The sequence below is a fragment of the Felis catus genome, chromosome D2 (assembly GCF_018350175.1).
Source record: "Felis catus isolate Fca126 chromosome D2, F.catus_Fca126_mat1.0, whole genome shotgun sequence".
Taxonomy (NCBI): Eukaryota; Metazoa; Chordata; class Mammalia; order Carnivora; family Felidae; genus Felis; species Felis catus.
The window spans coordinates 37,073,950-37,100,188 of NC_058378.1; the positions used below are offsets into that span (position 1 = coordinate 37,073,950).

Sequence of the window (26,239 nt, forward strand, 5' to 3'; positions counted from 1 at the left end):
AGAAGGAAGCTGACAATCACGTAATCTGTTTTACGTCTACTACGTCTCACAGTAAAATAGTCTCCCCTTCTGTTTCCAGCTCAAGGTTCCTGATCTCCTGGATAACCACAGTTCCTACCCAGACCCCTGCATTCTCTTCTTTCCCACTCCAAACAGTGCTTCACAGGCTGCCAGATCAATCTCCCTGAAGCTCAGGTCTGATCCCGTCACTCTCTTGCTCTGAAACCTGCTGCAGCTCCCCAGTGCCTAGTGAATAATTATAGCTTCATAACTCAAAATTAAAAAAAAAAAAATCCCTCAGTGCCTAACCCACATTTCTGCCTCAGGCCTCCCTGCTGTCTTATACATACCCTGTTTTCCAGCCAAACTGTACTCATCACTGTCCCTCGAACACATCTCCATGCATTCTTGCCCCTTACTTCAATTCTTTTCTCTGACCGCAGCCAGCTCTATTTGGTTCCACCAGCTGAAATCCTACTCATTTTTTCAAAGTGTCTCTCAAACCCGCTCTCTTCCTTTTTCTCTTCCTGTCCCATATTTGCCTCCATGGACTGTAATTCTTTCCTGGTAATATACCAGCATTCAGAAGCAGTTGCACATTTGCATTGGAGGTTGCAAGGACAGGGAATGTGCTTCACGCATCCCTGTCTCTCTAACAGTGTCTGCCATGCACAGTCCGAGCACACAACAGGTGCTTAATAAGGGTTTGGGGACAGGGAGCATGCATCTGAGGAATGCGGAGCATGTAACAGGAAAGGGAACCACAGAGAAACCTTCACACCACATCCAAAATGAACCCCGATGTTGAAATACACACACTCCATCTTCTTAAAGAGACCCAAGCTCTTTAGGGAGCACACTGCTGGCCCTGGGGGTGAGCGACGTTGCTGTTTAGTAGCAGCATAGTGCTAGATCTCTGCTTGGCCATCTGTCAAAAGCTGTGGTCAGGAGGAAGGCCTGTCCACGGGGCAACTAATATCCTTCGCTTATCACCATGAGACATGTGACAGAGACAAGATGACAAATGCAGCCAGTTGGTAGAAACTAGAACCTGGGCTCCAGCACAACCCCAAGCCCCTTTTTCTCCACTTAAGGTTTTTTTAGTCTTATAAAGCTAATGACCATCCAGAAAATATGAAAGAAAGAAGGCAGACCAACAAGCTGAGCCAACAGCATTGTCCTAAGGAAGTAAAATAGTAAAGTTTAGGATCCCTGGGAGACCAGAAGGCCCAGGTGAAAACCATTACTTCACCCCTCAAGGCCTCAGTTTCCTCCCTTTCCAATCAAAATGGTAACCTCCTTACCACATATGCCTCCTCAGAGGACCAATTCGGGCAGTGGTTCCCACTCTGGCTGCGCCATCTGGGAGTTTATAAAGCTTCTAATGTCCAGGTTGTACCCCAGATCAGTGAAACCACAGTTGCTGAGGTGCGACCCAGCCATCGATATTTTTTTTTAAGTTTCTCAAATGAATACAATGTGTGGCCAAGGGTGAAAACCTTATCGTCTCAATTGGCAAAATGTCTATCATGTAATGGCAGCAAACTTTCATAAGCATTAGTATTATTATTACAGTTGTTGGTGGTGCTGGTGGTGCTGGTGGTAGTCAGATGGGCTTTGCCTTAGACCCAGAATCCGCATGCAAAATGAGCATAATACCACCAAACTCTGTTCAGGATCTGCAATATTTCATTCTCCGAGCTCATCACACACTCCTCTCTCACATCAAACCTCCCATGCTTCAGCTCTCCCACGCTTTTGCTTCACACCCTGTTCTTTGATCACAGGGATTAATTGCCTGCTTTGTCATGGCCTCTCAGTCTGTAAGCCCCAACACTGGTTTGACTTCCCCATCTACCATTTTAGACCTGGCGACCATTCATTTTAATATCCTCTGAACAGCGCCATGGAATCCTTCGCCTCCTCTGGATTGCCATCCCAAACTCAAGCCATTTTGTACATTTTCTGCTGTTTCTGCCAAGAGCTGCAGAGAAGATCGCAGAGCTGTGTTGACTGGCACCATAACGCCTTCGTAATTCCAACCCAGGCTGGCCCTCACCAACACTCACTCACACCCTCATCTCACTCCAACCAGCTTCCTTACATGTTTACTGTAATGTTTGCCCTGAACCTTTGTCACCATCAGTTCCCAGTCCCAACTGTCCCGGTCCCTCAGATCTTCAAGGAAAACCAAACTGGCAGCTTCGTGAAGAAAGGAGAGCCATCTGACTGCCTCCAGCTTATAATCTTCCTCATCTAGCTTTCCGTTTCGGAGAGACCAGGGCCATTCCTTCTCCTTTTGAAGGCCACATTGTTTTCTCCTGCTTCTCTCTGTTACACTATCATATAATGACTTCCTCCTAAAGCTTCAAACTCTCCCTCTCAGTGGGGTTTCACCTCAGTCTACTGCAGCCAACAAATATGGTGGATTTCTCCACGTTCTAAAAACAGAAAGGAAATCTCTTTTTTGACAAGATTCCCCTGAAATACCCTATTTCTCTCCCTATGTGCACTTGAAAGAGTAATATACGGTTTCAACTTCTCACCTCCCATTAATGCTTCAGACCCCTCAACGCCAGCCTCCACTGGCAACAAGCTACTCAAGCTGCTCTTGCCAAGGTCGTCAACAACTTCCTGAGGGTCAAATGCACCATTGCCTCTTTTCGGACTTCATCTACTTGACTTTCCTGTAGTATCTGACAGTGCTAATCATTGCTTTCTTTCAGATCAGTGCAGCCCAACAAATTCTTATGGCATGTCAACTCTATGTCAGATCCTGTGCTAGAGGCACTGGGGACATGAAGATGAGCAAAAGAAGAATGGTCCTCGCCTCTCAAAGAGCTCATAGTCTATTCAAGAAAACATATGCATCAACACTTAATTAGGATACACCCTAAATTGCTATCTGGAATTTATTCAACTCTCTTCTCCTTTACTTTTGATAGTACCCACTCCTACTTCCTCAATCTTTGCCCTCAGGCCCTTTCACTGGGTTCTCTCCCTCTGTTTGTCACTTCAGTGTTGACATTTCCAAGGTTCCAGGTTTGGCCCTTCTCTCTTGGTTGCTCTGCCTTCTCTCTCTGGGAAATATCCACTCTCAAGGCCTATACACCATCCATCACCAATGATTTCCAAGTCTGCAACCTCAAACCTGACTTTATCCCTATATAGTCAGGGTATGGTTATATTTTTTGTTAGATATCTACATATACTGTCAACTCAAATGAACCAGGACCATATTCTTTGCCATCTTCCCCGAGCCTGTTTCTCCTCCTGAGCCCTCAGCTTACTTTATATCCACCTAGTTGTCAACCTCAGAACTCATTACCAGCTCTTCATCCTTGCTCATCCACACCTCCATCCCACCTGACTGGCCTTCAATGGGCTATCTTTGCTGTTACAAATCCACCTCAATCTCTGCCTGGCCCTTGTGACTGCCATCGCTATAGCTGTCCTGTCTTCTCAGCCCTATAATCCCAGCCCTTAAAACGGCAACAAGCTGATGACTTAGACCTGTGCCATCCAATATGGTAGCTACTAGCCACATGCCAGTATTTAAATTCAAATTTATTAAATCAAGTAAAAGGGAGAAAAAAAATCCTCAGTCACACTAGTCACATTTCAAGTGCTCAAGAGCCACATGTATTCAACTCATCCACAAACGTCACCTCTTCTTGGAAACTTTCGCAACCACTTGAAGTATATAAACCGAGGAGCTCTTTTGTTTCTAGCCTCATCCTTGTCTCATTGCACGGTAATTGTTTGTGGGGGTATCTCATCCACTCACCCGAGCCCCTCAAGGATGGCAAGTGCTGAATCCATGCCATTTTTGTGTTCTGGGCTTTTATAGTGCCTGATGCATAGCAGACACTCATTTACTCCTATTTCTTTCTCTAAGAGTTACCTTCACGAGGAGGTCAGCCAGGAAGAAACTATAAGATGCTCATTTCATAATGTGATTCAAAAGCACAAAGGGGGGCGCCTGGGTGGCGCAGTCGGTTAAGCGTCCGACTTCAGCCAGGTCACGATCTCGCGGTCCGTGAGTTCGAGCCCCGCGTCGGGCTCTGGGCTGATGGCTCGGAGCCTGGAGCCTGTTTCCGATTCTGTGTCTCCCTCTCTTTCTGCCCCTCCCCCGTTCATGCTCTGTCTCTCTCTGTCCCAAAAATAAATAAACGTTGAAAAAAAAATTTAAAAAAAAAAAAAAACAAAAGCACAAAGGGAAACTCAATCACATGCCCCCTCTTTTCAGGTACTGACTCAAGTGGCTCTCTGAGAATGGGCCCTTCCTTTCTCTACCCACCCTCCCTTTCAAGATCAGGCTCAGTTCTTGTCTTTCAGAACCACAGGGAAACAGTCTGGCAAGAGCCACTGTTGTACCAGCTGATTTAAATTGAAATGTTTTCCCCAGATAAATACGTGCTAAATAATATACCAGCTCTCCAGCCAAAGGGAAGTGACAGGCGCTCTGTAAATAAAGGCACTTAGTTGCTGGTAAAGAGCTGTAAAGTGGTTCTGAGCTGATGTTTGCTGACCAGCAAGAAGCAGCTTCACCTGCTTTATATAATTGTCACTGCAGTCTTGCCTGCTGTATATTAAAACTGCATCTCATAGACCCAACTGTCACATCGGATATACCATCCAGCATGGGGTATGCCACCTTTCTCTGTAATTGTTTTTGACAACCAGCCATCACATCTCAGATCTTTTCAGAAAGCGTCTGGTCCAAAGTCCCTAGGCTGGGTCAGTTCTGACACCATGTGGGCTAGAACAGTGGCACCAAAAGGGAATGTGAATAGAGAAGAGGAAAAAGAGGCTTTGTTAGTCTCAGAGACCAGATAATGCACACTGGCAAGTGTCTGAACCCAAATCTCAACAAAGACTCTACCTCCTCAATGTTAAGGTACATTTTTCATGTTACATGGTATCATGCTAGAAAAACTTTCCATTGAGATGCACGGATATTTTGGCCCCAGAGCACACACGCTTGCCCTGAGTCCACATTTCTGTCCTGCTGAGTTTTGGAGAAATGGTAATGTAGCTCTCAAGACAAAGCCGAGGATGCAGCTTCATAAGGACTGCAGAATAAATAGTGATGAAAAGTGGGTAGCAGTGGCCAGAAATCTATGTTGCTATCCCTCAGGGGAAGTTAGATTTGCTTCCCAACATGCAAAGAGTAACACGAAATCCATTTTGTACCCTGTAATTCCAATCTACTTGGAGCGTGGTCGTGACAAATACCTAGATGAAGGGTAATTAAAATATCTGAGGCCGATGAGCGTTCCAGCTGGTCAAACAGTTCTCAAGGAGGGACAGTGACAGGGAAACCTAGTTTGTCCCTCCAGCCCCATGGGCTGGGACAAACCCAAGGAGTGGGCTGTGTGATGAGCAGCCCAAGATGAATACAGAGTACTTGCCCATCAGAGAGAAAGTCACTTCCTGTGCTGATGGCCACCGCTGGACTGTTGGAAGGTCAGAGTGTCCCCAGAGGAGGGTGTTAGCAACCAAGGACAAGAGAAGGGCAGACAGAGTAAGAAAACAAGGGGAAATATGGGCTCAGTGTGCCGGTAGCTTTGGCAGTCTCTCACTGAGAGCAGAACGAAGTGCTTGCTGGCTGCTGGGGGGCCTGGGCTCCACACCACTGCTGACCAAGAGTCTGAAAATTGCCACTGGCCATGGGGTACATCCTTGGCCTCCTTTGGTGTGTATGTGTGTGTGTCTGGGGGGTGGGTGTACTAAAGAAGGAGTGCCCTTCTCTTCTTTGTGCAGGAAAAATATGCTCCCGTTCCCTTTCTTCCTTATCTCCCGCCAAAGCCTATTTTCCTTGCTTATGCCTGTCCTAAAACAGTAAAGAAGGCTTTTGAGAATCAGGTATGTGCGGAGGGGAGGGGAAGCCTTTTTATCAGCGTGGCCATCATACAGGATCTGAGAGACTGGGGTCAGGTTTATGAGAGCTGGAAGGAACACCCATGTCAGACACACACGTAACTCAATCAGGCATTGAGATTCTGATCTATGGACCTTGACAATCACAATTATTGAATTGGGAGAAAACAGACATGCTGGGGAAAGGGAGTATTTTCCGGCCCCTCCTGCTCAGTTCCATCTGCCCCCCACCCCCCGCCCGAAGGGAGCGCTTCTCCTGCTTCCACTTCTTTCCATTCCCCTTGCTAGCTCCCGCCAGGAGAAGAGGAGCGTCTAATCGGGTTGGTCAGCGTGTTCACTGGACCGGGCTTTGTTAGCGTGCAGAATATTGTGCCTTAAAGCAGTGCACACGAGTCACCTGGGGACCCTGTTAGAATGCAGATTCTGACCCAGGAGGTTTGGGGTGGGCGTGAGATTCTGCATTTCTAACAAGCTCCCCAGGGGACGCCCATGCTGGGACGGAGTTAGGAGGACACATGAGGAAGAACAACTACTTAAAGGCAGGAACCAAATGGTGGCTTGCCTCTTCCACCTCCCAGAAGGCCAACTTACTGTCTCCTCATATCCTCTGTCACCTGTGCTCCCTGAGCAGGCAGGACAGAAGGCAGTCTCTGGCTCTCCAGTACACAGCTGGGTAGGTAAGACTCTCTTTTAGAGCCTTGGCATGTTGCTATGACCTGAGGCCCAGCTGATCAAGTGGATACCAAGATTTAGATTTGGGGGAGAGGCAGAGGATGGCAGAGTGGAGAGGTGAAAACCAGGCTTCAGACCGTAGCAGTCAGGGTTGCGTCAAGAATAGAAGTCACTCTATTCCAAGTATAAAGAAAATTAGATGCGGATGCCACCATCGGAAGGGCTGTAGGAACAAAAGTCAAAGAGGCCACCACGAGCCATTGCACTCGCAACACCAAGTTGCAAGCCCCACAGGAGGTACTGTAAATCTCCAGGCAGCTCGAAGAAGGCCACACCATGCCCCTCAGTCCCTAGCAGCAAAGCCAGTGATTCTCAGAAAGCTCCTTTAAAAGCTGCTTTGAACCTCGCATCTGCTCAGGGTCTGGCTGCCGCTGCCTCCAAAGAATCAAGGTCTCTTTGTCTCTTCCAAATTCCAGATCTCGTCCCAGTGCCCAGCTCTCATTGGCAGACTCCAGCCCAGAACTGTGCAGGGCAGAGGATTCTAGGAACTGCCGTTCCCAGCTTTGCTGCACTGTTGAGCAGATGTTGGAAGGAGGTGGTGCTGGTGCTGAGCTGACAAAAGATCCAGCAGCACATGTCTGGGCTGCAAGATGGGGCTGAACTTTATCCCGTCAATAAGGTCGCGCTTCACATCCCAGCAGCTAGAGTTCTCACGGCTGTGCTCCCTCCACCTTTGGTCCTAGAATGATGGGATTCAGGCCCCCACCACGCACCCAATGTCACCCATCCAGCAGACCACTTATGACAACGATCCTGCAGTTCATGGCAAGCCTGCGCAGAAGCAGTCCTGCCAAGGCTCAGATTAGTCAGGCTGTTTGTTACAAGGTTTTGCTGTGCTGCCTCTCTGAGACTTCTAGATGACATCTTTACTAGCAGCTATCTGCCCAGGATCCCAGAGAAAATGACAGGGAAGATGGGGGCAGAGCAGAGAAGGTGGATGTACATCATTTCACTCTGGCATGCCTGCTGTAGAGAACGTGTGGGCTGATGAGCATCACCTCTTGCTAAATGACTTTTTGTGTCCCTATAGTCCCCGCTGTCCGGGGGTCACCATCCGTAGGTCAGCGGATAACAAAGTAAAGCCTAACACCCCCATGCAGCTATAACAATGGCAACGCTTAACATAGGTCAATGGCAAAAATATATACTGCAGAGAAACATTAGGAATTGTTCAGCCAGCATCTTTTCAGTGCCTGACATTTAGCTGGTGACCCGGGTCACAGAGCCACTGTTTGGGAAGACTGAGGGCAGTGGCAATTGAAAGGCTGCTTTCCTCTCTGGGAAGGCAGGCTATTCGGAGTGTGGGTGTTCAGGTGTTCTCAAGCCTGCTTCCCGAGATGGTAAGAAGACGCGGCAGATGCCCCTTTGAAAGCCATCACCCGGACCACAGGTTTTACTGCCAGCAGGCTGGTGTGAGCCTCTTTGAATTACTGAGTGAAGGATATCCCTCTTGCCAGCCCCTGTCCCCTGTAGGCACAGCAGAGAAGTATTACAGGCTGTCCTTACCTTGGGAATTAGCCTGCAAGACCCCGATGCTGTCATCAAACTGCATAGATTTGATGTTGAGTGACGCCAAGATGCATTCCTTGTCCTGCAGCGAAGTATCATCAATATTATTCTGATTGGCTGACAGGATAACGCACATGTCACAGAGGTTGATGTTGACGGCCCTTAAATCAGCCCGACTTAATGGCGTACCCTTTGGCATCGAGGAAAGGGGAAAAAAAAAAAAAAAGAAGAAGCAAAAGTGAGACCGAGGGACGAGAGGGAAAGAGGGGAAAAAAAAATAAAAACAAATTAAAGATGGAGCCGGAGCTTTGGGAAATTATTTAACAAGTATCTTTTTTATGCCTTGACATTAAGCTGGCCTAACTACATTCAAGGGAATAGGAGCTGTGTGCTAATCTAAAGGGTAGTCGGTGCTGATGGCGGCATTTCAGGCTTGCTCTCCACACTCAATCAAGCCGTTGCTAACAAACGAGGGAGAGGAATAATGCCAGGGTTCTACATCTTCTTCCTGCCTGGAAATTGTCTTGATTTAAGAAACTGTCCTGTGGCAACCTCTGGCTTTCAGAATGTAACGAGGGGGTGGGTTTCAAATGCCTGTTTATTTAATAGCAGGTCACTTCTGTCTCGGGCAAAAACAGCAGCTCTGACTAGAATTTCCAATGCAGCCAAGGGGAAATAGCCAGTGAGCATGGTATGACGAGGTGGGACTGATAGCACTGCTCAACCTGGAGGACGTGAGAAGGATGGAATTAATGTGCATCTTGTAAAGGGGAGGGGGGAAGAACTTAAGCTTCAAGTCATATGATTTTATTGTAAATTTTCAGCAAGAGAAAAAAAAGCACAAGAAAATCGCCTAATTGACCAACAACAGAGTGATGGTTGAATGCACCACTGGACATACATACAAGGAAAGTCTATGCAGCAGGTAAAGAGACCAAAACAGCTCTCCATGTAGGTGTAGCCTGGGCAGGATCTCTAAAATAGTGGGATAAGTGCAAAACAAAAACACAAAAAAACAAGTCCTAGATCATTTAAAAAGTATTATTTCATTTATGTAAAAAGAAACCCACAAAATAAAGCTATATATTTATGAACGCACTCGTAAATGCGTGTACATTTGGAGAGAAATTTCAGGAAAAATATACACTAAACTAATAGCAGTAATTACCTCTAGGGAGGAGAATAAGATTGGGGGTAAAGGGAAAAGTTTGTTTTTGACTTTACATACTTCTGTCTTGTTTGAATATTTTATAACAAGAACGTATTTGTATATTACTGGTGTAATTAAAAATAAATAAGCCAGTAAACAGATTTTTTAAAATCCCGTAAGAACAAAAAAGCAGCGGGGGGAAAAAAACCCAGAACAAGGAGGTAATGACAGAGAGGAAGAGAAGGCAAGCACAGGTAGGAAAGAAGGGTTAAGTGTCAGAGGGGAGAGGCATGACCTCCACACGCTCTGTGCCCTCAGGAGGGATCAGAGAAGAACTAATCAGGCCATCCATGTCAGGGCTCCCCAAGGGCCATGTGGCATCATTTTGGAGTTCACATACTTGGTCCTTCAGCCTGGATCCAGCTTCTGCTCTGCTTACGTGAAGATTTGAGTTGCCTTCAACTCACTGACCGCGTAGGGAGAGGGTTTGCCAACCCCCATATATCCCCAGATGCCTTCCTCCCATTCTCCTTCCTGGAGAAGTGGCTTTGGGATGATGGAACTTGGCCGCTCAGATTGAGACCATCAACCCCCTTTGATGCCTCAGTGAGAGACATGATTCTGCTCTCAGGCCCCAAAATACTGCTGCAAAGTGGCATTATGGAGCAGTGCTTTGGGGCTGGGAAGCTACTAATTCCAGCCTCTGGAGCAGTATCTTCTGAGAGAAGAATCCCTCTTTTCCAGGGATCACTTGGTACAAAGTAAGTCTGACCAACTTCCTGAATCATTTCGCCAGTGCATAAGCCTCAATTGCCTACATTCATATTCTTTTAATTTTCACCTTGTAGGGAATCCAGCAGTAATTGTGATATAAGACAATCCCTGCATAGTTGTATACACACGATTTCAAAACTCAAGAAATACCGATGACATATATAGAAACACCATGTTTCTCTGGACTGACTCCATACGTGGGGCACTGTTTAAACAATGAAATATGTGAAGACATAGAGGAAGGCCCATTTGTACAATATGCTGTGCTTGAGTGCGTTAAATTTCGGAGGGTTTAAAAAGGACCAGCAAATATGAGAGCTCATTCATATGTAGGCCAACAGGTGAGTGTATGTATACAAGGGCACACAGGAGACACACACATATACACACACAGAATGCACACACACACACACACACACACACACACACACACCAAACATTACCCATACACCCAACACCCATACATACAGAATGCACACTCATGTGCATGTGCGCACATGCACATACACATACACATGTGCGTGCACACACACACACACACAGCCCAGCAAAATAATAAGCTCTTTACAAAACACTTTTAGACCCAGTCCATGTGTTCCAAGGGACCATGTGTAAAAGCACATGTACAAAAATAATTGTGGAAATACATAATCAAATCTAACATGACTGAAATTAGCAAGGTATATATCTGCTTATGCTCTTCTACGTGTATGACTATTTGTTTTTCTTCAGGTGATTATTTTTAACTACATGTGTTTATTACTAAATCAGCTTACTAGTCTCCTAAATCTAGAATTGTTTAAAAGTTTATGAGAAATATATTGATTAATGATCAGGAAATAATTACGTGCCTCCTAGATCATGTATCCTGCATCCTTACACTAAATTGTTGAGTCTCAAACTGTTCCTTTTAGATTTGGGCCCTAGCATATTTTTCAATCAAGAATATCACATGCACATATGTGTGCGTACACATACAAGCCTATGAAAATATTGCTAGGCTTCTACATGAATGGGAGGCAGGGAGTGGCCAGAGGAAGGGGCTGGCCTTCCATACAACAGAAATAAAGAAAGAACTCTGTTAAATCCACTTAGTTAAAAACAGAAAGCAATATGACCAAGATTCACAGAAGCATTAATAATATCATAAATAAAATGCTAAAAATAGTTCCAGAAGTAAATTCTGCTATAAGCATCATAATATCTCAAAGCATTAGGTTTGGGTAGGCAAGACAGAGAGAGAGTGTATAGACATCGATATGGTTAATACATTTGGTATCAGCTAAACTTCATGCTTGATGAGCAGCTGAACTTGGCTGCAAATTCCTTTTAATAAGGTCTCCCAGGGTTTAGATATTCCTAGACAGAGCATAAGGGAAGGGCTGAGTCCTCAGGCCCATAACCGGATGAAGAAGCAGAGGCATGATCAAAGCTACAGCTATTATATCCATCTGGGATTTTCTTTTGTGAATGAAAAGAAGGAAAAAGCATCGATAATGTGGCCTTGGACTTACAGGCAATATGGACACTTTGGGGAAGTTATGAAGCGTCTCCCATTCCCGCTTGAGGTACTCAATGGAGCCCACAAACACGATGTGCTTGAGCTCGTGGTAATGAAAGTTGCTGGCACGGAGTGGCATCACCAGGTTCCGGAGGCCAATCAGGGCTGAGCTGACATCACCAAAGATGCAGACCACGACGTGGCCGCTCAGGACGGTCATGGCGGCTTCACTTCGAGTCTGCAACACGGAAAAGCGCACCAGCATTGGAGAAAAGACCTCACAGTGTTTTGGTAAGTATTTAAAAAACACTTTCATAAAGATAGACATTTGCTGAGTGCTTACTCTGTGTTATTATTTTTATTTCACCAATGTTATGTGTATGCCGCATAAACTTACAATTTGAGTATGTGTGTGTGCATTATACTGGGGTCACAAATATATGTAAACATATACCCACACATAACCTGACCTTCTTTGTCACAAGATTTAAGAAAGTTATACCTTCATACATATGAGCAGGTGGTCTTTCCTGATGATATTTAGGTGGGGGGAAATATGAGAGAATAGTAATATTTATGTTGTTTAAAAAGAGAAGTCTTAGTTCACATGAAATTTTTGATAAAAGGAGTTGTCTTTGCTGTCTCTCTTGCTGAAATGATATTAAATTGGTCAGATCCTATGCTAGTCTCAGCTTGAGAAGTTTCAGTTTTGAGTTCCAGACTCATCAAAGGGATTTCACACTACGTTATCACATCAACAGGTAGAACATCACATCCTCAGCCAGGGGCTGGCAGATTATGGTTCACAGGCTAAATCTGGTCTACAACCTGCTTTGGTATGGCCATGGCTGGTGAGCCAAGATTGGTTTTTACATTTTAAAATGGTTGCAAAAAAAAAAAAATAAAAATGAAGATTTCATAATATGGGACAATTATATAAAATTTAAATTCCAACAAAATTTTATTGCAACTCAGCCAATCTTACTCATTTAGGTATTGTCTATGGCTGCTTTTACATTGCAAAGGCAGAGCTGATTAGCTGTGACATAGAGCGTATGGCCAGCAAGACCTAAATTATTTATTACATGATCCTTTGCAGAAAGAGTTTGCTGACCCCTGTCTACTGCTGCCTTGCGTTTTCCAGGGACTGCCTGGAGTGGCCCACCTGTGAAAATCATCAGACTATTACTTTAGTCACAAGACTATTCCCAAATAACAATTAAAAGGATCTAGAGAAAGGTCAGCCAGAGAAACAAGCCTGTGTCTTCTCCCAACCCTAGGTTTGGATCTACAAAGAAGACAAATAAACGAATAAAATCGCTCCAGTGAGAGGAGGACCCCAGCTTCCCACAAAAATGGTTAGCCACTGCTGCCCCTTTGCTCACTGTGTTAGTGAAGAGAATAACGCAGGAGGCCAGTTAGTGGGCCTTTCTCTGCTTCTCCTTCTGGTCCAATGCCTTCTATTCTTGCCTTGCTTGCTCCCTCTTCACTCACTGCATGCCTGGATGGTCCCATGTGGCTCACAATGCTTTGGGGGAGGCATATTAATGTTTACTGCACATATCAAACTCTGCTTGATTTAATCCCTAGAATTGACCAGTGTATTGATTGTTTAAATGCCAATATTGCAATTCACGACAATGTCAGGGTTATTACAGTAACCCCCAAGGAGAAGAAGAAGCTAGCTTTCACTCCCTGATCGTTACAATAAAGCAGGGGCTGTCACCATTATCGGTTTCCCTCTGTGATAATACAGTTATACCTAAGACAGGGGCTGTAAGAAATGTCTTATAAATGGTGACCAAGAAGGACCCACTGGGAAGTCACATCCCACATCACCGCTTCATGGACAAGACCTGGAGTTAGTTATCTTGGCTGCTTGGAAGTGTGAGTGCCTGGGTACCACCAACAGAGCATCAGTGAGTCTGTAACATGCTGTGATGGGGTTTCTAATTACTTTTAATTGGTCAGGTCACCTGGGAGTCTAGCTCTCTTCAGTGAGCCTCAGGAATACAACCTGGGTTCAGAGTGGGGGCTGGAAATCTGGGGAGTTGAGGAAGTCACTGGGAGGTGAGGAAGGCACCATCTAGCAAAGTGGCTGACCACAGGAGCTTAGCTCTGGGGACCAAAATACCAGTCTTTAGATTGGCCACAGTAACATGACCCACAGAATCTTGTCGAGACCCCAGTTCCTGGAGAGTCTGATTTTGCCAGATTTAAGACCCAGTACAGCAACTCACATGCACATCTTGTGCTTCTTACACATCCTTGAAGGCTTAACCCAGTCTGGGCCTTCATCGCCTTAACCCCTTCAAAGCACAATCTGCGTGCACCCAATAAGACTTCTCTGGCCACTTAGATACATCCTAGTCCTTCTCCCCTAGATTTGAATCTTGTGCCTCATAACACAGCTTTAAATATATTGTTCCATGGTTACATTTTACGTCTTCTAATTAAATGATCATTTCCTCAAGATTGAGGCCATTTCATATTTTCTAACCCCCAGAGCAGTTAGTGTCCTGCATCCAGTGGGTACATGCAACCCCAAAGCATCTTCACACAGCTGGCTCTTCTGAGTATGCTCATCTCTGCTCCAGTGTGACTTTGGAGAGGGCTTCTTGGACCACACTAACTAGCACCTCCCAGTCCCTCTCTAGCCCATGGCCCTGCTCGATTGTCTTCATAGCACTGTAGCAGTATCTGAAATGTTTTTCTATACTCATCATCTACCTGGAGATCTTCTCTTTGCCCCACTAGAACATCAGCTAGTCAGGGACCGTACCCCCAGCAACAAGAGCAGTGCCTAGCACATAAATGGCCTGTTAAAAATGTTTTGTTAAATGATGTTATTTTTCAGATGACAGGTAGTAGTAACTCACTTCCCTAAACTCTTTCATGCCAGAAGGGAACTCAGTTTGGATGTCAACTGGGCATACGCTCTTCAGGAATATAGGCAAGCCATTAAGACCCCGGATTCCAGATAGAGCACCAAGCCCTTTTACCTGCCACAGATGGGTAGTGCCACTCTGAGTTTGGTTCACCAGGGCAAAAGTGCAGTGAATACAACAGGATGTAAATACACAGAGCACCTTTGTGATTAGAACCATTTGCGCTCCTGGTAAATTGGACAATTGCTGTTTGTTGAGAATTCTGGCTTTCTGTGCTTTTGTCTGTGACTTTCACACCTCCAAGACAGTCTCTAGCACAACCCTATTGGCTCTTAATTGCTTGATTATAATTAAACTGAGAAAACACACACATACACACATTCCAGTAAAACGCAGGGAAGTCTAGTGGATTAGAGTACAAAGCCATTCTGAGGGACTCCTTTTCTAAGAAGGGTGGCCATGACATCAGAAATGATAGGATTTTCCCCGCTGACATAAAGAAGCAGGGCACAGTGATCTGCAATGAGAAGGCGAAAAAGAGAAAGAACCCTTCCACCTGACCTTCCTATTAATCCATTTTTCATGGATTAGCAAGACAATGAACTGTAGGGAAGCTGGTGTGGGCATTCAAACCTAAAGCTGTTAACAAGACAAGTCTGGAGAGTAGATGGATTGTTCTCTAGGCTGACATTCTTAGGACAGACCAGAAAAAGCCCACTGCTGCTGCCGAGATGACACAACCACAAAACGGGGCTCTGAGCTCCCACCTCCCCGAGATAGACCCATGCATGGGTCATCGTTGTCATCATCGCCAAATGCATTTTGCATCATGCGTTAGGCAGGATCCCAAATACGCAAGGCTATTACCTAGAAGAATGCAAGATGTTGTTATAAACAAATAACATTGTTTATTATATTGGTAGCATTCACATTTCCTCATGGCATTTCATAATAATAATGATAATAATAGTAAGTAACTATTGAGTCCCATGTGGGTTTTACTCTTCAGTACAACCCTAGGGGTTAGGGTCAATCTCATCTCACCTTCTTAGATATAAGAGAACTAAGGTGTAAAGAAGCCAAGCAGAGCCGCATTCGTAGGGATGACAGTACTTACTGCCTCCCATGATGCCTTTCACACAGCATATGACCATCCCCTATCATGATGAGCCAATAAATATTCAGAGATTTAGAATTGCATCCTTGGTTCATATTCTGATGAGGGTTCTAGTTGCTTCGATGTGTCCCTAATTTTAATTATCAAAAATAATTAGGACCAGGGACTGTATCTTCCCAGCATCCAGTTAGGGAAACACATTCCTGGCAAATGTAGTTTGGGACAGAAGTGAACGGCATGGATTCTGTGGCCCGTCACTCACCAGGATGACTTTCTCTATCTCCTTGGGTGCGCACCAGTGAAACATGCCAGTAGAATCATACTTCTTCACGTTAGAGTCCATGTTGTCAATCTGATCATTGCCAGGAATTAACAAGGGGTCATGCCTGGGGAGAAAAGGACAAGAAAACCTAAGTGGAAAATGTAATAAATTATAAATGGAAAGTGCCCCCTGAGTTAGATCTCAGAGGAGTTGAAAGATGCACAGGAAGTGGCTGTCACTGAAGGCCATTCTTTTGCTTACAGAACCCATGCTTTGAAAGACAACTACCCCAACTGCCATCGCCACTTGGAAATGCAGGTGACCTTTATCAGCTAATAATTCTACCTTCCCCTCCTGTTCCTATTTCTCTAAAATGGCCTTCACGTCATTCTGTGGATTTAGCCTCCTTTTCATAGATATCCCTCCCTCCTATTCTCATTTTACCAGCTATCCAATCTCCCCAGTGACCGCACGCCTGCACACACACACACACACACACACACGCACACGCACATGCACGCACTCACACCAAAGGGTTGTTATTAGCATTGGCAATGAAGAGGAAGGAATAGGAATAGAGCCTCATGCTGACTGACTGGCATGAGGATGGAAAGCCAATTACTTGCTCTTTCTGACTACAACTTCTGACGTGATGCTCTTCGCAGTAAAAGCTTTAACAGGCTGCACTTTAAATATTTTAGCAATTTGCCCAATCAGATTTTGCTCTCCCCGGCTGAAGCCCTTTAAAGATTCAGCAGCATGTCACTTCAGAGCAGATTGACTACCAAATGCCCACATCTGGAATACATGATTTCAATACCAAACAACACCCTCTCTCCTTGCCGTGACAACTGTATTTGCACTAACGGTCCAATGACGGTCTCCCCCACCCCCACTTCGCCTCCCTGTTGCAGCATTCCTTGGATGGGAGCTCACGCTCAGGTGCATCTTAATAAACTTGTCTTGAATTCGCTCTCTTGCCTTGTTTACTGGTGGAAAGGGAAGATGCTGCTCTAGAGACTTCCCCTCCAGTGGGTTGGCAGATCTTCGCCAACAACCTTAGGAATTATAATAAAATCAGGCAGGTCTAACAGGCTTACAGCATAAGAAATATACTCCTACAGCTTGGACTACGTCCATTGTCAGGTTCCATCTGTGATAGTGATTTCATATTCCCATTTGAGGGGAGGTCATTTGGGTTTCTACAACATTGACTGCATATAATTGGGACAATGTTCCAGGAATACCTAGCTCTCATTGCAAGGGAACTATCTTCCCTAAATAACACTGCCGATTTAAGACAGAAAATATAAATAGGTTCAAATTCCAAAAACTTACTATAAAGTGATTTTACCTTTTAAGTTATCTATTTCAAGCATCAAAGGGTAATCTTTATTGAGTTTTCAGTATTTCTCCCTCTGAAATTTCTCTGATGCTTCTCACTTATATATCCACTACACAGAGTGGGACAGGAATGGTCCACATACCTAGAATTAATCTTTCAAGATATCTATTGTGATTCCCCTCCCTTCAATATTCCTTCCACCCCCACGCAAGATGGGAAAATTCTCGCTGCATTTATTTATTCCTGAGAATTTGCTTTTAGGCTATACCAAATGACAAATACCCTGTGAGGCAATCCTGCAAAGTTACCTTCAACAAACATGCTGGATTACTATAGGAACTGTCATATCTAATCTTCAAAGGGGAAAAAACACTCCACCTTGGAATAGCGTCTCAGTAGCTGAGCTGTTGGGAGGTCTTAAGGTGTTGTAAACTACCAGGCCACCTTTCAAATACTGAACTCGGTCAAAACTGCTAAAATAAAATGGCAGTTTCTCTTAAGAACTGGTCACAGATCAGGGAAAGAGCAACTTTTGATTTTTTTTATCCTTGAAGAATCTTCAATAGTTGTTGTAGATACCATCTGGGATAGGTAGGTGGATAGAAATCACCAAGAGAAGAGATTTAAGAAAATGAACAGAATGAACTCTTCCCAGCCCTAGAAGAACATATTTTGCAAGAGGATCTTAATAAATTTACCTCAGAGAAATAGAGCCAGGTTCAAATTCTCTTGCCCAGTTTATTGGTTAGAGAGGAAGTATTATCTCAAGAAGGTCTGAGTACTGCCCCTAATGCATTCAGGATTTAAAAGACAGCCAGGAGAATATTTACATAAAATCTGCAAGCAAGCAAATGATATAGCAAGCTGGCCAAAATTCCTTCTAGAAAATATGTGTCTTGGGTGGAAGAACATACATTTGGGTTCCCTACCTTTTTGGGAAAGAATCATTCTTTGGTCACAAAGGCCTCCAACTTTCATCTTAGAAAAGTAAATAAACAAGGCTGATGATCAGTCGTCCCTCAATAAGAAGAAAAAAGACAGCCTTTTGTTTTCTTTTTATTTTTTCTTAACATTTATTCATTTTTGAGAGTGAGAGTGACAGAGCACGAGTGGGGGAGGGGCAGAGAGAGAGGGAGACACAGAATCCAAAGCAGGCTCCAGGCTCTGAGCTGTCAGCACAGAGCCTGACACGGGGCTCGAACTCTCGGGCTGTGAGATCATGACTTGAGCTGAAGTCGAACACTTAACCTAGTGAGCCAACCAGGCGCCCCAAAAAGATAGTTTTTTAATGTCAATCCTCATTAAACTGGGGCTGGGGTTTGGAGGAAGCAGGTATAATTTCTTTTCAAAAAAAATCCTATTTATTCTTGAAATAGAGTTGATATACAATTTTATATTAGTTTCAGGTGCAGTTTGACACTAGGGTTGTGAATCATGATTGGCACTGGAATATCTAGAAGCATCAGAGAAGTCTCAGTGGTATGCCTTGTTGCAGTAGGTACTCCCTACATACCTCTCACCCTGGCCTGGACAACTTAAATGTATAATCCAAGATATTCCTCAAAAAGTTTTATCTGAAGAACATTAAAAATCTCCTCAAACAAAGATATTTTCCTTTCTGACCAGCAGGGTACCTGGAATTCAAACTTTGATTTTTTAAATCGTCAGACAGCCAATAAACATAAATTTTCTATTTTGATTCATGAATGGGAGATATCCTAATGATGAAGACACAGTCCCTAGTCAAAAGGAGGGTCATAATACAGCAAGAAAGAGAAAATGTCAATCAATAGTTGTGATACACCGTGATGAGTGTCATATCATGCAAGGTGGTATGATAATACCAAGAAAGAAACTGTTAATTGCCTGGTATTTGAGAAACATTAAGGAAGGCTTCCCAGAGAAGGTAACATTTTATCTGAGCCCTGAAAGGTGAGGAGCAATCTAAGCATATTTTAGTGTTGATCCACTAGCAGCCATTAGAACCTGCTCAGAGAACTGAGGCCCAAATGAGCCCACACATGGCACCCCCAACCACGGTTGAAGATGTTGGCTGTGGTATTGGCCCAACCTGAGGTATAGAAGACTCAGGCCAGGCACATTAGCTGTCTTTTTTTAAAATTTTTAAAAAATGTTTTATTTATTCTTAAGAGAGAGAGAGAGACAGAGATGAGCGGGTGAGGGGCACAGTGGGAGAGGGACACAGAATCCGAAGCAGGCTCCAGGCTCCGAGCTGTCAGCCCAGAGCCCGACGTGGGGCTCGAACTCACAAGCTGTGAGATCATGACCTGAGCCGAAGCTGGATGCCCAACTGGCTGAGTCACCCAGGCGCCCCATACAGTAGCTGTCTTCTGATGTGCAACGGTGGTCATCGAATGGAAGATGGAATCCACTGATTGTGTACAACTGATTCAGAACAGGCGACGAACCATGTGTGGAATTTCAATAGAACAAAAATCAAGTTTCCAAACACAAAGAATGTTATAAAAATGGAAGGTTTAAAAAAAAAATGACATGAGTTGTGTCCCAAGGCAGTGGATTTCTCATCACTTGACACATTCCAGAAAAGCTGGGATATAGAGATTTCATTCAAAACATTGGGTGAACCTAGAAGACTCTCAAAGTTTGAAGCATTGTTCTCTCACTGAGGAAGACAAGGCTAGGATTCTGAAATACTTGGCCACTGCTGGACATCAAAAAGCCAGAAGACACTAAATAACTGAAGAAAGGTTGTTGTTGGAGCAAAGATGAGAGGTAGGAAGAATTAAGACTGATCACTCTAGAGTTCCATGAAGGACCATAACTGTTTTTCCATCTGGGAGGAATATGATTCATTCCAGCAACACGAGCATCCATAACCACTTTGAGCCAGACAGGATAAATTTCTTTACCATGTCTGTTCCTGTAGTAACTTCAAGTGGCTTAGGTTGACTTGAACTCCTGAGAGGTCTCTGACATAGGTGAACAGTGAAGAGCCAGTTGGCTACAGGAACACGTGCTGCTAAACTGAGATTGATGGAGCTTATATAAACAAAAGAAAGTTCAAGCATTTGCCACTGAGCACAACAACCAACATTGCCATGGTCAGAGGAGGCCCAGGAGAAGACCTGGCAGTTTGTTGTACACAGAAAGGAAGACCACCAGAAACCTCTCTGAACAAAGCATCCCAGCATCACTGATTCACAAAATGATTAAGAGAACCCATTCAAATGTCCTCAGACAATTCCTCAATGACCACTTAGTTGGAATCAAGGGCAATACTAGATATTGTCTTTCCTATTTTAATTATTTTATACATTTCCCCAACTCACAAAGTAATCTCGACTCCCATAAAATGCACCATAATTGATTCAAGGCTCATTTGTCATTTACCACTGAGCCATGTACATGTGTTATTTTAGGATAACAGGAATGCCATGAGGTGAGGTCTATCTGCTGCAGAGCTGTTAAATGGGCATAATTTTGTCCCCCACAAGGTCTGTACACTGAGTTTACAAAGCCTGTAAACTCTCAGTACCTCAGGATGTCACTATATTGTACAATATGGCCTTTAAATAAGTAATTAAATTAAAGTGAGGTCATTAGGATGGGCCCTAGTTGAATATGGCTGCTTAATTTATAAGAAGAGGAGATTTAGACATGGACATGTGCAGAGGGAAGACATGTGACATGTGAAGATAGTGGTATAAGTCAGACATCTAGAAACCAAGGAGAGAGACCTGGAACAGAGTCTTCCTTCTCCTACTCAGAAGGAACCAACCCTACTGACACCTTGATCTTGCACTTTCAAAATCCAGAACTATGAGAAAATCAATTTCTGTTGCTTAAGACCACAATAGTAAATATCTTACTTAAGACCACAATAGTAAATGGCAGAGCCTTAGGAAACTCATACAAGAGTCCCCCTTGAAAAAGGAGCATGAAGTATCAGATATCAGTCCCTAGAAGGAACCCCAGCTGCCCTTCTTGTGCTTCAGTCTCACCTGTTCACTTCATGGAGAAAAGCATCCTGCCGCCAGTTTAGGAATACATGGAATTATACCAGAAATACACAGTATCTTATTCAAAGAGTTTGGGCCATGTCCCTTCCCTCCTCAGCACCACCTCACCCCAACACATGTATATAATTAGATCTGTCTAAGAGGGAACTTCTCTCTAGTCTTTAACTTGTATCCACATTTTTGGATCAATACCTATGACAACCCAGCTCAAAAGAAAAAGGAAGCCTGTGCACCAGCTAGTTAATGTATTCATCTGAACCAAGAGTCGTTCTCCAAAGGGTACATTCTGGGGGTGGATCACTGAGGGCAGGAAACCACTATTTCCTTAGTGATGATATGGCACAGTGGCTCCACATCTTGGCTTATCTACCACTTGTTACATTGTGCTTTGCCTCAACGTCTTCATCTGTAAAATGAGTGTTAATCACCATCATGACTTAATGGATTCCATTTGAGGACTCCATGAGTAAAGTCCTGTCATGCACTTAGCATAGAACCTGACACAGAGCTTTCCTTCAAGAAGTGTTAACTACCATTATTATTATCATTCTTTATACTCTGCTAACAACCCACCCATTTATTTGTAGCTCTTCTGAAAGGAGACAGTAAAGGTAGAGCACTTCAATAATACAAATGCAGAGTTACTCAATTATTTCTACTACTGTTGCTACTATGAGTGGCTAGCCACTGTGAGTTGAATTGTTACAAATGTTGCAGGGCTGAAATTTTTACCTACCTTTTATGATTTACTCATCAAGGTAACGCTTGCATGTAATTTCTGCTGTGACTACACATTTGTGTGCCTGGGAAAGAGACTGGATAAGTAACATGGCTAACGTGGCTCAGCCAGAGAGAGGAGAGGCAAGGTTTGAACAGACAGGTCTTGACCGGAAGCCAATGCCACTTGGCCCCGTTCCACCCCCTCCCACTTACAGGAGGCAGCTGGATCTTGTTCCTTCTCCATTGCAGAGCCCTGAAGTACAGGGCCCTGAGCTGCAAAGACAGGCAGACCAGCATGGCGGGCATTCATGAAATGCACAGCTTGTGTGAATAATCAGTAGGAAATTGCCCCAAGAGCCTTTGTCAGGACAACGTGCTAAGGAGAGCCTCAATAATCGATTAAGCCTGGGACAGCTTTTGCCTTGTCCCGGTATCTGAAGGCTCTGTGCAGGAATACCCTCATTTTTATAGCAACCAAGGAGCTCCAGTGAGTTAAATTTTTCATATCTATGCTTCTTGAATCTTAGCTCACACCTCCAAAGTCCACAGCTAGAAATTAAGTATGCCTGACTTCAAATAAAGAATAGAAGATCATTGTTTTGAGGGTTTGCAGAGCGAGGAATGCCACTTGCCATCAATTAATCTGAGGAAGTGAACTAAATGCCCTGCTACAGCAGAAACACAAAAAGCTTGCCTGGAAGACAAGTGCCTAAAGCAAAACCACAAATCCCTTTTCTAGCAAACCTGCTGTGAGGAAGCCGGTATTATATTTTAAAGAGCACAGTTCCCCTTCCAGGCAAATACAGCAAATCCCAGTTTTTCTGTGGCAGTGGGTTCAACACTGGCCTTCAGAAATGTACATTAAAGTATAAGTAAACAAACCAAAACACACACACACACACACACACACACACACACACACAAGGAGGGGGGTGAAAAAGGAAAGTTACAACATGCTCTTTGTTCTTTTTTTTAAGTAGGTTCAAGCTGGAGCCCAGCTCAGAACTTGAACTCGGGACCCTGAGATCAAGAGTTAGATGCTTAACCAACTGAGCCACCCAGGTGCCCTGTAATATGGTTTCTGAATTGTACCCTTTACTTGCTTGAGCTTTGGGGCTTCATTTATCATCTCATAGAGGCTCTCTCGTCATTCCATGCGATCCCATGTAGGTTGAGGCCCCACCCTGCAGTGGTCTCCCTGGGAGATCAGAGGCTGGATAAAACGTGAGAGAATTTCTCAGCCTTCTGCAGGCTTCTTGTCCCGGTGGCAAAAACTAATTCTGTGGGGTGGATCTATCAATGTCAAGTGCCATTGTGGAACTGTTGGGATATTTTTGAGGCCTCACAGTTTGTCTCATATGTTCCCCCTGAAGCTTCCCTCCTCCATAACCAGAGACAGTTGTTTTCCCTTCCTAGGAGTTCCTATAGAAGTGAGAGATGCTCCTTCAGAGATAATAATTTGCATTTTTGTCTCATCCATTAGATGTGGAGCTTCCTGAGGGCAAGGAACTCCTATTTTACTCTTTAGCAAATTTCCAGAACCCAGCAGAGGACACAGCAGATGCTTAATAAACAACCAACTAACAAGAGGAACTGATGAATGATCTCTAGTCTGACTAATTCCTTGACTCTTAAGCCAGTCAATGCAAACTCACCAGACCTTTTAGGGAGACCAGAAAACGTGCCCAGTGACAGTTTACTCACCTTTGATATCTTGAGACAGTTTGCTATGGAAACAACCAAGGCTCTTGCACTGTTTTTCACTTTTCAAGGACTATATTTGAAACAGGGCATCTTGATCTAAAGGGAGACTCTGAAAACAGGACTTTAACTGGCCCCGCTGTCTGGAGTGTTCCTGGATCCAGATGCTGTAGCTGATCAGTGGGGAGGACTCATGTTTGATCGCCAGTGGTGGTCAAGACAGGTGTTCTGAACGAAGCAACTATTCAGTGCTCCACTGTCAAGTCTGAACATTTCTGTAAGGAGAGCCCCTATGACATCAGGTTTCTTTCACTGTTCTGACTTACGGAGGCAGTGGTTCTCATACCAGCTGCATCAGCATCACCTGAGAGCTGGAGAGAAATGCAAATTCTCAAGCCCAGCCAGACCTACCGAATCAAGCTGTTTTACCAAGATGCTGTAGATGATTCTGATGCATGCCTAAGTTTGAGAACCATTGCTATAAAGTGTTGCCCAGATGGAGAAACTATATGGTTTGAGTCAGTCCTACCAGAGATAGCAACAGTTTGCAGCATACCGACTAAAAGGCTATGGTTCTATCCAGCAAGGCCAGGGACAGAGCGATGCAAGCAAAGTGTCTAGGTGCGGAATTTAAGGAGGCACCTCATATGGCTCACCCTAGTCCTGGACCTCTTATCTAAATGGATAATTACAGGACGGATGACAAAAACACATCCAGGTTGACCACCCTGCCTCTCTGTGACTCTCTGGAACCTGAACTGTTGTGTCACTTGATGGGGTTCCCAACATGCATGCCACACTCATATTCTCTCTGTTGTTGACTTCCACTCCCATGAGCTAATCAGCGAATAAGCAAACATAAAAAGGCAAATGAAATATTAGTTCTTGTGAAGTACGCTTAAAAGTCAGTTTTCTAGTCTCCTTTCTCTTCATTTTTTCTGCCACTCCACAAAAGAAACAAGGCAGTTAGTAACTAAGTCCTGTTCAAGAACGACAGCCATGCAAGTGAGTGTCTGACTGCTGAAGAGTGTCTCAGGCGGACCTCCTCAAAAGGGCTCATAGCTGGGTGTTCAGCACCATAACTAATCTGCCTCATTCTGGGGTGTATTTCATTTCTGGGTGGATACTATTTCCTGTTATGTTGCAAGGATACTGACTTTTGGCTCCTACCTTGGCTCATCCTTCAACGCTGCCCCCGCCCTCCTGTGTAATGAGCATCTCTCCTGAGACACAGCTGCCCCCACTTCCCCCCCACCCACCCAACCCCCATCCCCCACTAGATGGCCATCCCTGGAGCCACGTTGACAAAACCAGGCTCTTCAGGCCAGGCTCTAGCCGCTCTGTCAAAACTAAAGTCCCTTTCAACTTCTCTGTATCTATCTACATACATTTTTTCCCTGCCTAACAAGTAAACAGTCAAGAGTTACTGCCACCTAATACGTCATCTCTTGGTAGGCAGCCACCACTCTAAAAGCAAGAAGGAAATTACTGCCTTTGTGTCTGGGAGACAACCTGGGAGGACTGACAGATTCTTCCGTCCTAGAGGAGAGCGTGCACGATGCTCTCGAAACGAGAGGTTGGGATAATAACCCTCTGCTGCACATGCAACTTGTCCAGAGACCTGTGTCAAATCCACCCAAGCCCTGGTATGATGAGCCCCCCCATTTCTTTCTTCTCCAGTCCTGTGAGGGCCTGTCACTTGCTATTTGTGCATTCAGAGGTGAATTTACTTGGCTAAGCTGTCCCTGCCTTCCTTCTTCATTCTGCCAGTTGCAAAGAACAGCAAGAGTGGCATTCTGTCCCCAACTTGGACTGGGCTCAGGAAATTTTGCCATTTGCTATTACAAGAACCTCTCAAGTTGGCAGTCTTCATCAAAGACCCTATAAAAGGTATGAGGTAAAAGAGAGAAATGGGCCTTAACAAGCAGATGAGTTTATTTCAGTTGATGATCAGTAAATGCCCAAGAAGATAATCTGTTTTCCTCAAATCATATTTCCCCTCCTATTCAGCAAACTGATCTCTAATATTTTCTAGGTCTCAGGACATGAACTCCCCTCACCTGTTCAATTCCTCTGTTTTCAGTATTGCCAGTGATCCTTGCTAGCCTGACTGTGGGCCATCTCTTCAGTAAATTGTCTACCCAACACATCCTACATGAATCGTCATGGCTCATGGCCCCTCTATCTTACTCCTCCAAGTTTCCTAGGTCCTGGAGAAGCAGGTATAACACCAACTGATGTCAGGAATGCTGTGTGTCCTTCTTGGGAAGAGCGGGGCCCACTTCTGCTCCACTATTCTATAGGATACCCTGAGTGGTGTGGCACCCAAAGGACCTTGGCAGAGGCTGGGGCTGGCTGGGCCTTCCCTTCACACCTCTCTATTTCTGTAACGTGTGTCTTCACAAGGCTGCCCTGATGGAGAGTCCTAAACGTCTCCTGACAATGTCACCAGTGATCCTCCCAAAACACTGCCTCCTCAAGAACTTGCAAAGGTTTCCCAATGCCTATGACAGACAAAGGCTTACATGAATAGGTGCAAGAATACTCTCATACTTCCAGCTCCAGTTATGTCACCCCAGGGACCCCTTGCTCCAACCACACCAAGCCTCTTACAATGGCCCGAGCATTCTCCTTATTTCCTCCATTGGACAGAACA

General features: G+C 44.6%; 1 protein-coding gene across 42 annotated transcripts in view; it reads right to left on the reverse strand.

Moving 5' to 3' along the window:
- Positions 1 to 26,239, reverse strand: part of KCNMA1 (potassium calcium-activated channel subfamily M alpha 1) — a 731,637-nt gene that overhangs the window by 61,777 nt on the left and 643,621 nt on the right. For all 42 annotated transcript variants that reach the window (XM_019813336.3, XM_045040192.1, XM_019813339.3 and 39 more), the window contains 3 exons: positions 15,817 to 15,940; positions 11,563 to 11,787; positions 8,122 to 8,314 (listed from right to left, as the gene is read on the reverse strand). In XM_019813336.3, coding sequence (XP_019668895.2) covers positions 8,122 to 8,314; positions 11,563 to 11,787; positions 15,817 to 15,940 — 542 coding nt within the window. The remainder of the gene's footprint in view (positions 1 to 8,121; positions 8,315 to 11,562; positions 11,788 to 15,816; positions 15,941 to 26,239) is intronic.